Genomic DNA, 14,441 nt, shown 5'->3' with positions numbered 1-14,441 from the left:
AGGGCACATTTTCAGGAAGCTTTTAGTATCTACACCATAGTGTAGTGGGATCTGTTTTTTTTTTTGTTTTTTTTTGTTTTTTTTTTTTTGGTACTGTTTTTTTGTTTATTTATTTATTGTTGAGAGGCACTGTTTGGATAGGTTGTGTGCAGAAGGCTTGATATCTAGTTGATCATGTAAGGCATGTAGACCACCACTCCTATTTTTCTTTTATCCGGTTGGCTCAGAAGCAGTGTCCAGTAGACAGATAAGCAAGGCAGTGTTTTCTCTGCCCCTCCCTTGCCTGCAGCTCAAGAAATCTGCAAGGCCCATGCTTAGAGTTTTTAAAAACCACAAGTATGTGAGACTGTGACAGGGAAATTCACAGAAAGATCCAGAGCCAAAAGTAGGCTTTAATGCATGTATATCCTCTGTAGACTTATGTGTTGCCCCCCATCCCCGCCCCAGGAAAAAATGAATCTGTATTGTGGCAATATTGAGAGCAGTTGATTTCTATTACTGTCCATCATGCAAAATTCACAAGGCATATTTCCAGTTGTGCTTCTGAGTTTTCTGCTTAGGGACTCTCACGCATTTTAAGAATATCCAAAGTATGAACAGGTAAGGCATACAGAAGAAATGAATTCAGTAAACTTCATGGGGCAGCTACTTGCATTAAAGAGGTATTGCGTAAGCAAACTAGAAGTTAAAAGACAGTGTATAGTGTATCTTTTTTCCTTGGGCTTTGTGTATCTAATATCTAACCTAGCTGAAACACTTGTTTCCTCCTACCCTTTCTTACCCCTCTGAAGTGTGATATAGAGTAGTATGGAACAGCATGAAATAGCTATAAATGTCCAGGGCTAATTGCTATTCTGTGCAATCCTCTTGGCTTTTTAAAAAGACTTTCACACCCTTATTTCCTCTTCTTTTTAGGAAATTGCTTATGAGGAGCCTGAGCCTGCCTCAGGAAGGCCTAGAGCAAGGGTCCCCGCTTCTTGTAAGGAATAATACTGAGCACTGGAGTTCTGAGGGGGACTTACTCTCCTGCTGCCTATTTTTTTTATTTCTCTTGGTTTGGCATCTGAGTACTCTCTTTGTTGGGGCTGGAGTTCTAGAGACATTGAGTGGTTGATGGCAAAAACTGTCCATGTCACAGTATCAGGGTGGACTGTGCTTCAGTGCTCTGCTCTGTTACATGATCTCAGACAAACCTGTTTTCCAGGGAGTATTCACTCATGGAAGGGTTAGTGTGGATAGAGTCCTAGTGAATAAAAACCATTTTAAGAGAACGGTGCATACATGGTATGGTGTTATAATACAGCAATAAAGCAATTTTTGGCAGCATTGGTTATCTTGGAAGCTTATCACTCTCTCCCTGCTCCCCCCCACCAGTTTGCAATATTTTCTTTAAAGTAACAATTCCCATAGTAATATAATCATGGGGTAATATAGTAATAGTAATAAATCAATATGTTAAATTCCAAAGCATATAAGCCATCCAGATCTAGAACAGAATTTTAAAAACAAAACTCCTTCTACTTTCTGGTCACACTAATCTCTGGTGAATTAGGAAGTAAAAAGCCTTTTCTTTACTTTTCTCTGTGGTGACAAAAGGGAATAATTCATACCAGTGGATTAGACTATATCTCTACTTGCAAACACAGATTCTTTTTGTACCTTGAGACATCTCCTGCAGCATTAAGCATACAGTATGATGACAGGTATTTCATTTACTGCATATACTTCATGTTAAATGTCTCAGTACATGTGGCTGTTCTGAACAAGCAATGCCAGCATGAGTGTTAGACCATACATTGGAAAAGCATGTAATATTGTGGGAACTTTCAGAATTTGGCAATACCCAGTTTTTCTGTGCTTGCTTTTAAGCTCCATTCTTCTGCTGTTTTGGCATCCTCTGTTTTACACGCGCAGTTTGTGAACTTATCCTCTTTAGTTGTAGAAAGTGATTAGTAGTGACAGGATTTTTAAATCATAATTTGTGAAACTTGTTCTAATGTCCTGTGTCTAGTGAAGTAATTTGGGCATGTAACTTAAATTCTTTATATCCAAAAAAGATTTTATTTGTTTTTAGTTTTGTTAACTCAGTTTAAAATGTGTATTTTTCTCAGGAAAAATACGTAGGAATTGTTATTGTCTTAAAATGAGAGACTTGCTCTTCTATAGTAATCCCAAATGGTGGTGTGTGACTCATAATGACACTTATTTATTATACATTTGATTTCTAAAAGACATTTACAAGCTTGACTGTCCTGTATTGCAATGGGAGTGAAGCTCCTGTGCAGCTTAGTGAATCTAACTGCATCTAATGGTCTATTTATCCCTCTCTATCTCCTTCTCTCTAAAACGTGGCAAGTGAATATTTTGCTTGGCACTGATGTACCTCTTGCAAATGCTTTGAATGCTTCTAGTGCTGTCCTTCCTGTTCTTTACACAATATGAAATTCATCACATACAGAAATTGTATCTCTGTGCAAATGATGTGTAGCAATCCCAGTTGCAGGTGATGAACCTGGTCTAGTGCGTTTGCTAATCTAGTGTTACAGGAAAGTTGGGCTGCAGATTTCAATCTAATCTGTTTGTTTCTGCTATGTAGAAAGGAATTTATGGTAACTTTTCTACGTACATATGGCAAAACTTATAATGAGGCTATTATATTGATGCAGCTTTTTGGATTATACCAAACTGTTCTTGTATGTCCAACATTGTGTTGGCTTTGATTGTAATTTGTGGTTGATTTTTAAAGACAAACTCTTTGTCCATGTGCATATCTTTGTATTTCTGTGGTCTCACTTGAGGCAGCATTGTAGACTTTCTCAGTGCAACCCTTAAGCTTCTTTGTACTCACAGGGACTCGAGATAGAACTGGGTAAAACTGTAGCTACACAGAATGGTAATATGGTAGTCCCAGACAATATGTCCATGTATTTCCCTTCTGTGGGTATATGCCTTAAATATCTGTGCTTTTATAATTTTTATCTTTATAAAGTATAATTGCAAGTAGTAAACAATTACCTTTTCCCAATTCAACATCAATTCAGATGTTATATAAAATCACAAGCAGCCCTAAGTGAATTTTATACTAACTTTTTAAATATTTCTGTGTTTGTTTTCTATCCACAGTTTGGGGATTTGGGTTCCTAGCTGTGACTATCATTAACTTGGCATCACTTCTGGGATTTATTTTAACTCCTCTCTTAAAGAAGGCTTATTTCCCTAAGATTTTAACCTACTTTGTGGGCTTGGCCGTCGGTACTCTCTTTTCTAATGCAATTTTCCAGCTCATTCCAGAGGTAAGCAAGGAAAATCTTTACTTTTTTGTATGATAGTTTCCAAAGTGTATTAATTCTAAAAGCATGCTGCAGTGGTCTTCTGAGAGTGTAGGTTGAAGTCTCCAGAGGGTTGTGGTTGGCCATCAGTGACACTAGCTTCCCTCTCTGTCTGGGTGGGCAGAGCCATCAAGATCCATGTGTTCCTGTGACCTGGGGAAGACCAAGGGTTATTTTGCCTCTAGACAGAGGAATGGATTGGATAAAGTTCTAATGGTCTTAAATTTGTTCCAAATTAGACCTCCTGATTTTGCAGTTAACTACTACATCCTGCATGTAAAATTCTGCTGTATTAAAAATCTGCTGGTATTTAATCCATATTGAAAAAAAAAATCTAGAAGGATCAGGATTTTTCATAATTTCTGCCTCATTGAAACTTGTGGCTGGTAGAAAGACTGTCTGTATTTTTGTAGAGTATTTGTGTATTGTGGGGGGAAATTGTTATGGAAATGTACTAAGATTCCAGTCTAATTTGCATTGCTTTTATCTTCTGTTAGGCATTTGGATTTGATTCCCATGTAGATAACTACATTGAGAAAGCAGTTGCTGTATTTGGAGGATTCTATATTCTCTTCTTTGTGGAAAGGATTCTTAAAGTGATACTAAAAATCTATAATCAGGTAACAAAAGGCTAACTGTGCAAGCTTTACCTTAAAGTAAATGTTATTTTTTATGAGCTTCTCGATAGCTTGATAAGATGTGGGATTTTTTTTTTTTCCTGAGGATTTCAGCATTACTGAGTGTTCTGATGCATCTGTTTTAAATCCATATGGAGATGTAAAGCAATCTCACTTTTTTGAGGAAGTTACAAGCAGAGCTGGAAATAGAATCCAGGTGTGTGTGTGTGTGTGTGGTCTGATGTCACTGGTATATGCTCTAGCTGCCTTCAAAGGCCAAATCTGCAGTATGCTAGCTAAACATCAGAAGAAAAAAAGTGGAAATATGTAAAAGTTGAAGAGAGTGGAGTATCCCTCTGGAGCTCCTGTCTGGGCAGGACAAATCACTGTAACATATATATCTTCTTATTCACCTGTAAAGTTCAATTTGTTTGTGCTGACAGTTTGTGAATCTCACCTGCAGTGACTAGCTCTGTGTAACCCTGTGCTCTGGTACACAAACCTGCTTTAGTGGCACTGCAGTTATCTAAGTACTACACAACATCTGCTTTCTACCCATATGTCAGAGTACTTTATTTATATTATTTTTTATTATATTTATTTTATTATTTATTTATTATTTTTATTATATTTATTTATATATGTCAGAGTACTTTATTTTTGTGTGCACACATGGATGAGACTGAATTTGTATCAGAGAAAGGCTTCTCAAACTTTTTGGACTCTAATCATGTCTTGCCAAGAAAACTGTCTTCTGTAGCTACTCTTACATCGGTCTGGGTCTTTGCTCTCAAACTGATCATGCTTTGAAAATAACAGGGACCCAGTTCTACCTTGTTTGCAATGGCTATATGAAAAATGGGAAAAAATAATTTGCACTTTATTTTTGGTAACAGCTCTACTTGGTAAGCAGCTGTGAATAACTAGCAAATGTTGATACTAATGATGAAGGCATTTGGTTTTGAAAGGCTCTACATAAAGGTATAACAATGAAAAAAATTCACAGGTATTTGAGGAGTTTTCTGGCTAGCTGAAAGTAAGAAATATATTGGGAACCTAAATAAATTTGGAGTTCATCTGAAATTTTAAATATTAAACGATTTATTGCTGCTCATTTAAACATTTACTTGGTATTTGAAAGCAAAGTAACGCGAATATGAAATGCCCAGTGCATTTTCTTTTAAGGTCTATATTTCTTTGTTATTTCACTTTTTATTTAATAAGCTACCTATTTATTTATTTGTCATCCAGCCTGGCCATAATGACTTAGAAAATGGTGAACAGAATCAATCTAAGGATAGGACTAGTCCCTCCAAACCACCATCATCCAACAATGGAGTGACTTGTTACGCAAATTCAGCCATCGTAGAGAGCAATGGAAATTTTGGTTTTGACAGCATTAGTGTTGTCTCAGCACAGGTATGAAAATTATCTGTTTTATTCCTAACTATTATATAAGCATATATGAGGAAGAGAGAGAGTATGAACTTTTATTACTTATGTGAAGTTTTTCTACATTTTTAGATTATAGCTTGCTTGAGCCCTATAAAAACACATGGGTTTTCTGGGGGCAAACTTAGGAAAGTTGAACAATGCATTCAATTAGTAACCAACTCAAAAAGGTAGTAGATATCAGTGTGAGGGCAGATAGGACAGAGATAAATGTTTAATCAGTTAATTCTGTTGATTTTGGTTTTGTTGTTACTGATTTGTTTAAAGTGTGTTTTATTGCTACATGACCCATATTATGTTTCTGACAGCATATAACGTTAAGTTTGAGAACTTGGTTTCTCTGAATCAATGATTTATGAGGAAAACTGGTACAATAACTGTCGTGTTGGTTGTGCTTAATCCAGTATACTTAGGTACTGTAGGGATTACAGAAGTATCGTAGGTTGAGACAGTAGCTGTTCCTCCTGATTTAAATATTATTTTTTTTCAGATTTGTTGTTCTATACTTCTGTGTTTTTTTCTATACTACAAATATAACCTCCTTCTGTCTGAGAAGAAAATGATAGCAGGAAGAAAATGTTGGTGAACTTCATTATTCTTTTCCTTGTGCACAGAGGAGCAGTACTGCCGCTTATTTAAAAAAGCAGCAAACAAACAAAAACAAAATGGAAAATTATAGCAACAACAGTAAGATGGCTGAGACAGATTTTTCACAGTACAGATTTCTGGTTTACTGCCTGTGCTCTTCACAAGGTAGTGCAGTAGGATAGGTCAGCATCAAATTTTACATGCTTTTGATATGTAGGGATCCACTTGGGATATATAAATTATATTCATATGGCTTTCGGTATTCCACATCATAACATCATGTGGGACACTGGGACTGTCAGTGCTCAAGTCCTGGGTACCTGCCCTGAGGAGAAAAAGAACTACATTCCCCAGGGGACCTTGTGGTCAGGGAGAGGAGGTTTAACTCCTGGCAAGGTCGCCTGATTTCTCTTTCTCGCCTGCCCTTCGTTGTGGGCACTGCTCCTGTCTCCCCGCTGCTCAACTGGACTGCGCATCTCACCTCAGCGTTGTGGTGAGGCCTATCCACCTTTCGGACATTCTCTCTCTCATTATATTTGATTTATTAGCTTCAATTCTGATTATATTGTATTATAGTGTGTTATCTTGCATTCCGATAATATACTTAGTAAATTAGTTTGTTTCTCCTCAGATCGGTGCCGCTGTTTTTAATTATTTTGGGGTCTCCTGTTTCCTTTTTTCCGGAGGCACGGATCTGCGGATCCCTCCGCCCCGCTCGTCACGGAACCGGGCCGAACCAGCCCGTAAACCGTTGACAATTCATAATAGAATTTGACTGTCATCTTAATCCAAAGCTCAAGAAAGGGGGCAAACACAATATATGGTAACTTTTACAACAGTAACTTTTCTTAACGTGCTTCAGAGACTGGTTGCTGAAAATGCCTGTAGTCCCAAGCATGTAACATTAGATGTGTATTATAAAACTTTATGGTGACTTTTATTTATGTCCTCTGGGCAATTTCAGGGTTTCTTGATCCTGCTGGCAGTCCCAGAGGATGCTAAGGGATATCTATGGAAGATATTTTAAGCAGAGAGGTATTGCTCTGTCCTGACTGCTATTGGATCTTCTGCTAACGTGCAGAATATTACTCTTGTTCTACAAGATTTTAACAAATTGAGATTCTGACTTATGTCTGGGGGAGTCACAGATTCTTTAGAAATAGCAATGGTAACCTGTTGAGTTAACATAAGATAAAATAAGAGAGTCTTTATATCGTTTCTTAAGTTTAGAAACAAAGAAGAGACCATTGCTTCGAAAGTTTAAAAAAAAAAAAAAAAAGGCAAAAAATATCAAAGTCAGCTTTGGTTTACCATAAATTGTGGTAATCCAAACAATACAGAACTGTGCTAATAATTAATAAAAGTCAGACCTGATAGATCTGTTCGGTGTTCCTGAGCTCCTTAGCTGGCATCTCTTCTGTGGCATCTTCTGAGCTACTATGACAAAGAGGGAACATTACTGCAGAGACAGACACTGTTCATTTTTGCCTTTAATGCCCTCATATTTGTATGGTAAATTTATCAGTAGTCTGCCTTGAGCATTTAGAATATGTATTAGTCATTTGTCTATTTCTATTGGACGTATAATCTAGTAAAGTTCAGAATGTAAACCCAGATGAGCAATGTCCTTGTACTTTATATGATTTACAAAAGAAATCCTGTCGTTATCTGAAATAGATTACAGGCAAGAGTTGTACTTCAGAGCTACACAGTAAATGGCAGACAGACACATATGCATATAACAGAAGTCCCTCCAAATCTGAGTCATAGTTTTTAAGCTACCGTTGTCTCTAAAGTTTAAAAGATTGGAGCAAAAAAGTAGTTTTAGAATTAAATCAAGGCTTCTATCCCAATTTAATTGCAGTTACTGTAAAAAAAAAAGTAAAAGAAACTCCATAGATAACCCAAATATCAGCTCATGTCTGAAGTCATTTCAGTTCTTCATGAGTTCTACAGCTAACTCTTAACATCATCTTCTTACCCAATGTTCATTTTCTTCATAGAGGCATAAAAAGTTCAGTGTGTATATTCACAAAGTATTTATTTTAACAGAAAAGTCCTTGAGATCAGATTTTTATATTTGTCATAAATATGTATGCAAGGACTTGGAGTTTAATTGGAATTCTCACCTGTGCAACTGGCAGAAGAAAATGAGTTCTTTATGTAATTCTTGGCTAAGCTTGTTATGCCTCTACAGCCCAAAGAGAAATGTAGACATACGCATCGTTTCTACTGTGTTTCAATTTGCAGGGAAGCTCCATGTTTTTTTGAGCCATTTTTCATTTCAAATCATAAAATATAAATCTGGGACTTGTTATGCACCGAATTGAAGTTATAGCTGTGCTTTATGGCATTTGTTCCATTTCTTAACCGAGGCTTTATTAGCTATGAATTCCAAGTAGTGCAATACACATGTAACTTGGAAATCCTGATCTGAACTTTCATCCTGTCCCAAGGCAGCTGCTACATAGAAGGATGCATAAGAACAGAGTGGGCAAAGTATGAGACAGACCTCATTGCTCTGTCATTAAAGATATTGAAAGCATTCATTAATTGTTATATTTCCATTAAGTTCAAACTTCAGTTGTGTGGTAGCATTATTATTTGATTTGACAAAGACAAAACAATTTCCATATTTGCAAGTCCTTTTTTTTTTCCCTGAATACTATGTTTGCAAATATAATGTAACTGTAATATATGTGTGTACAGAAGTTTATTGAAATGGATCATTAGAATTTTTTTTAGCAAAGATTATTTATTTGTGCTCCCAACTGAAATGGCATTTCCTTTATCTTCATCAAGTGTTTCATTACTTTGTGATGTCAGATATATAAATTGCTTCCACTTCTGGGAGGAATGATTGAGAGCCATGGGGTGTATATGCGTTGCAGTTTTATGTCAGCCAGTTGTTTTCATGTTATGAGACTTCAACTTGCACAATCAGAAGTAGGCACTGATGTTCTTATTAAACATGAAACTTGTAAAAACTGATTTTGATAGCTGGACTTGACTATTATCAATCAAAATTAGAAATAAAATTAGCAGGCTATCTGGATGCGTGTCAAGGTTCCCGCTTAGCTAGCTGGCTGATACTGACTGGTGATGGATGCATCTGTCTCTAAGAACATGATATGCTGGCAGCAGCATGTAGTTGGTCCAGGTCTGTTTTAGGTAGGAAATACAGATACTCTCAATCGCAGTGGTCAGATCCTTCCTGTTGTATGCACTTAATAGAGGTGGCTGAGGAAGCTGTGAAGATCTTTATCAATCCTTGGCAATCTCTTATTTTGAGCACAGTTTCCAGAGATGCATTCAGACACTGTGATCTGGATTTTTTTCTATCTCAGACGAGGGTATTCAGATAAAGCTGTAGAGTTGGGTGATCAGGCCTTTCACTAAACTGTTGAAACAGAAAATGTTTGCTGCTGTTACCTATGCTGCCTTCTTCTTAGACCAAGTATTCTGGTATCCTTATATACTAGTGCTTTATTTTATGCTCAGCATTCATTTAAAGCCAGAAGTGTGTCTCATTGGCTTCTTTTTTCACTGTTTTATGTAATTAGTTTATTGTGCTGATTTTCCAGGAAGAAGCAATCCAGGGCAGTTTGTGTAAATGTCTTGGTGGGCGCCCGCTGTCAAAGATTGGAACCATTGCTTGGATGGTAACACTGAGTGATGCCGTACATAATTTCTTAGATGGTTTGGCAATCGGTGCTTCTTTCACTTTGTCTCTGTTTCAAGGACTTAGTACCTCCATAGCCATCTTGTGTGAAGAGTTTCCTCATGAACTGGGTAAGAAACTTCATTCAACATACTGATTTCTGTGGTAACCACCAGCGTGGAAAAGTTACGCTTGCCAAAACTCAGCATAGATTGAACAGAAATTTAGACAATTTAGTGGAAAATATGCTTATCAAGGTATCTTCCCAAGTACCAAAATACATATCTACTGTAGGAAGTTCTTGAATGCAGCTGGATGGAAGCTGGGAATGAATATTAGAACGATGAATCACAGAAAGGCTGGAGTTGGAAGGGACCCCAAAGGTCATCTAGTTCCAAGCCACCTGCTGCAGAGAGGAATACTGTTCACACATGCCATCCTGTGCATGTTTCTTTTTCTTCTTTTTTCTTTATGGCTAGTCCCGTATTCTCATAATCTTAGCCAAGTTCTGCATCACCTAATTGCTTTAGACTGTTTTGGTTATCTTAGTATTGAAGAAAATTGAATGAAAGAAAAACAGCAGTGGATTATAAGTTGTATACAAACGTTTTTTTCTTAATTTCTTTGAAATCAGAAAACAGTTTCGTTTGCTGAAGATGGTTTTCTCTTTTTTCATTTCTTTTTTCTCTTGTAGGGGATTTTGTCATCTTGCTTAATGCCGGAATGAGCATTCGACAGGCTCTGTTTTTCAACTTTCTGTCTGCGTGTTCCTGTTACATTGGGATGGCTCTTGGGATATTAGTAGGCAACAACTTCGCTCCTACCATCATTTTTGCTGTAGCTGGTGGAATGTTCCTGTACATCTCTCTGGCAGATATGGTAAGAAAGAATTTCATTTTTTCAGTTATTTAATTTTCTTCAAGAAAACAAAGACTTCAAAAGCAGTCTCTCTGAAGGAAATTAGTATTCTGTCTCTTTCATGCCAGAATCATCTACTTCTTGTTATTAGATGTTAAATAATCAATTATGACCTTAATGGAGGTGCACAAATAATTATGCTTATTCATTAAATGCGAAAGTCTTTGATTTCACAACTAGGGCTGGCCAAACTGTTACTGAAAAGGAATTTTAAATAAGGGAAAGCTTTTCATGAGCTTGGGTAGTTTTTGTAAAAGAATGAAATATCTATCTATCTATCTATCTATCTATCTATATATATTCAGCATTTTAAAGAGTTTTGATTATTAAATTAATCACTTGCCTCTTTGGAAGACATCTTCTAAAAGAAAAGGAAAAAAATAGGTTAACAAAATTAAACTAAATATTTTGTTTAGAGTTGAGTTAATAACAGAGGGTTTTATAAGTATTTCTTGGAGTTAAATAAACAATATAAATAGTTCCTTTATTAAATTTGCAGTACCTTAACTACTAATGCTTTTTATTTAGCTTCACTCAGCTATCATGAATCGTAGTGTACTCAAGTATGATATTCAGAACTCATGGCATAAATATAGTGTGGCTCAATTTAAAATTATTATTATTAAATCTGTTGAAGTAGGTAACATTCTTTTCTTTATATGTATTGCTCTGCATGCTTTCTTTCTTTACCTTCTCCTCCAACATCTTCTTTCCTGCTTCTCTTTCATTTTCTAGGTTTATGGATTGTATCACCTGTCTGACTTTTCTCCCCTCTGACAAGTCTGAATTAGGGTGCTTTGCATGGGATCTGGCTTTCCACTTTCTGTTACGATTTTCACACACTTCTGTTCTGCTTGTAGAAGCAGGTAGGATTAACAAAAATGTCTTATCTACTTTCTTTTCTTTTTCCTGTTCTTTTCCATCTTGAACAGAGGCACAGTCTAGCTTCCACGTTAGTAAAATCATCACATGATGAAGCTGAGGGTGTGTGACAATGTGTTCACTGAGGTGTGTGAGTACAAATGAGCCTTGCTGTATGGCATGAAGCTAATCTGGTTTCTTGCCTCTTGTGCAAGAGGAACACAACACAGAGCTCTTGATTGATTTCTGGGAAGGTTTAGCCACTTCCCCCTTACCTTAATCTGTTCTTCAAGAATTGCACTGTGCCTTCAATAGTTCTTTTTGCCTTATGAGATGAAGGAAAGATAAGACATCTGAGTCATCCCAACAGAAGGCTTCTGAAACTAAACTTCAGAGTCGTTTTGCATTCTAGCTGTACTATCAGCACAGCAGGAAGAGATTTTAAACTTTGACAAGCGTTGAGTAGTCGAAAACACAATTGACCTTATTTGCAACAAATAGGTAACCTGAATTGCCCCCCTGCTATTGTTGCAAACCTTTATCACCAGTGCTCATCTGCCATCACCTCCATTTGCTCTCAGGAAATATCTTTTATTCTGTTAGCAGCCACCCTTTACTATCATTATACCATTGTGATGCATGTTATGAAAAAAATAATTCCTTCATTACACTGTAAGGTAACATTTTATATGTTACCACCAGTTCCGCATCATTCTTCTTCTTTCTTCTTTGCTTTATCACTGTCTTCTTAGCCCATCAGACCTTCTACTTGTAACAGGTTTCTCATTTCTGAGAGGCTGTCCATGTTTTCAGCTTCACTTACTTTGCTTATAGATAAAGTAGAAGGATCCTAATCTTTATTTCCTGAACCAAGACTTCTGTCCATTTTTGTGAAGGAAGAAACACAACACTTAACAGTACAAGGGCAGCTGCTCCTAGCAATACATGGAACAATAATTGGACCCAAATAAAAAATAGGAAATTTGCATGAGAGCCAACCAGGCAAGACCACAGCAGAAGAAAACCAAAACTCCATTTCAGTTTTCCATCCTTGATGAAGCAGTTTTTAGCGTAACTAGAGTGGCTTATTCTCTGACTGCCTTCACCCTCTATTTGTTCTAGTGCTCAATCCAAAACAGCAATGTGTTCCAGTTCTGAAATGGCCTTGAGTTACACATGCTACCACAAGATGGCAATACTTACCTAAAATTATCCGCTTTTTCAGTTCCCAGAGATGAATGATATGCTGAGAGAGAAAGTGACAGGAAGAAAGATGGATCTCACATTCTTCCTTATACAGAATGCTGGTTTACTAACGGGGTTTGCTGCTATACTGTTGATTACCTTGTATGAAGGAAATATTCAGCTGTGATAATGCAAGTGAAAATGGAATCGGTGTTGAAGACGTCAAGTAAATTATGAATGGAAGACATTTGAAATCCATATAGGGACATTTGTTTACTCTTCTTGGTTTTGAAACATTGACAGATTCCATTCCCCCCTTTCCAAATGCAGGAAATCCTTTTATAGGACTTGCCATTGATCCAAATAGTAGGAGCTGTCAACTTCTGTACTCTGCTAAGGAACTGATTCTAGTACTTGTGTTTCTACCTAAAATTATCAGACATACTTGAGTTGTTACAGAGAAAAAGGAGGTTACTTGGCCAGTAGAATTATGCAGTGTATGCAACTGAGACCAAATGAAAGCTGAGCTCTTCAAGGAAGAAAATAATGCATTCCCATCTTTTTGCAACTGTGATGAAAACAAGCAGTTTCAAAACTGCTTAATTTCATGAGTTCTGCTGCAGGATTTGTCTATGTAAGATCCCCTTCCACTGCCAAAACAAAACTAAAACAAACAAAAAAAAACTATTTCAAAGTAGATACTAATGAAGCTAAGATTTGTAATTACTAATTAACACTGGAAGGAAAGATACCAGTTACTGCTTTTGATCTTTTCTCTTTATGTGTGCACTAGGGAATTGTTGATTTATTTTCAGAACCACTTTTTTTTTTTTTTTTTAATTGGAGGGAGTGTGTGTTAAATTTATGACAATTTATCAACTCCACAACATTTTAGAAACATTGAGTATTTAAAAAAAATAAGTCAAGCATTTTGTATTTTGTGAAAATAGCCTTGTTTTATTTTTAATTTCCATAGATATTCCTTTTAAAAAAAATTGTATTTTCAGTTAAAATTTTGAAAGGACATATTGTTAGTTGTACAAAGTAGAACTTAGAAAAAAAAACTTGTTAAAATCAACATTCCAGGGTGTTCTTTTGTAATTTGAATAGTTTCTTGTGTGCAGTCTTGTGAAGGTTGTGTTACTAAAATATACAAACATTTATTAAAGTTTGTTGCATGTGAACTTTCTAAAATCATGTTTGTATGTATGAGTTCTTCTGAAATAAACAGTTTAGCTACACTGATGTTGTAAAATGTGTGCAAAGAAATTCATACAAATATCTGCCATTTCAGTCATGGCTAAGTTTTGAAGGAAGTATTACTATCATGTACTTAATTATCTTCCTTTACATTGATTTTTAGGCAAGTTTTACAGCTTTGAGGAAAATACAGCTTCTTGGCTTCTTTGCTTCCAGTAGGAAGGGACAAATCCTTTATTTTTCATTCACTATAAAATACATTTTCTGTGAAGTAAGTGATTTAATGTTTTATTTGAATCTTATCTGTATTTATATTAGAAAAATGACTTTTCTAGGTCCTTGGTTGATTAAAAATAAATGAACAGAACCCACCACCAACAAAACCCAACCATTTTATACAGGCAAACAATGCAGGAATAGTAAATGATACTTAGTTTAAAATTTGCTATCGAGTTTAAAGTGTAATTGTAGTAGTTTGTGATTTTTGCTGTATTGAACACATGTTTATGAGTCACTTTATGCTCTCTAAGTTTCTTTGAAGAAGAGTCAACCTGCTGCATACTCTCCTCTAATGCTTGTTGATTCCTTGCATATAAGTTGCTTGCAAATGCCATTCTTGTGTGTCTCAAG

General features: G+C 36.2%; 1 protein-coding gene across 2 annotated transcripts in view; it reads left to right on the top strand.

Moving 5' to 3' along the window:
* The window catches only part of SLC39A8 (solute carrier family 39 member 8), a 52,025-nt gene extending 38,173 nt beyond the window's left edge, over nt 1-13,852 (top strand). For both annotated transcript variants that reach the window (XM_042870960.1, XM_042870959.1), the window contains exons 3-8: nt 3,124-3,293; nt 3,827-3,949; nt 5,198-5,365; nt 9,571-9,778; nt 10,342-10,526; nt 12,652-13,852. In XM_042870960.1, coding sequence (XP_042726894.1) covers nt 3,124-3,293; nt 3,827-3,949; nt 5,198-5,365; nt 9,571-9,778; nt 10,342-10,526; nt 12,652-12,798 — 1,001 coding nt within the window. In that variant the 3' untranslated portion in view covers nt 12,799-13,852. The remainder of the gene's footprint in view (nt 1-3,123; nt 3,294-3,826; nt 3,950-5,197; nt 5,366-9,570; nt 9,779-10,341; nt 10,527-12,651) is intronic.
* The last annotated feature ends 589 nt before the right edge of the window (nt 13,853-14,441 follow it).

Source organism: Lagopus leucura, unplaced genomic scaffold (assembly GCF_019238085.1).
Source record: "Lagopus leucura isolate 7727_CA_CO unplaced genomic scaffold, USGS_WTPT01 Super-Scaffold_100004, whole genome shotgun sequence".
In the NCBI taxonomy this organism is placed as follows: Eukaryota; Metazoa; Chordata; class Aves; order Galliformes; family Phasianidae; genus Lagopus; species Lagopus leucura.
This window is presented reverse-complemented; position numbering and strand designations above follow the sequence as displayed.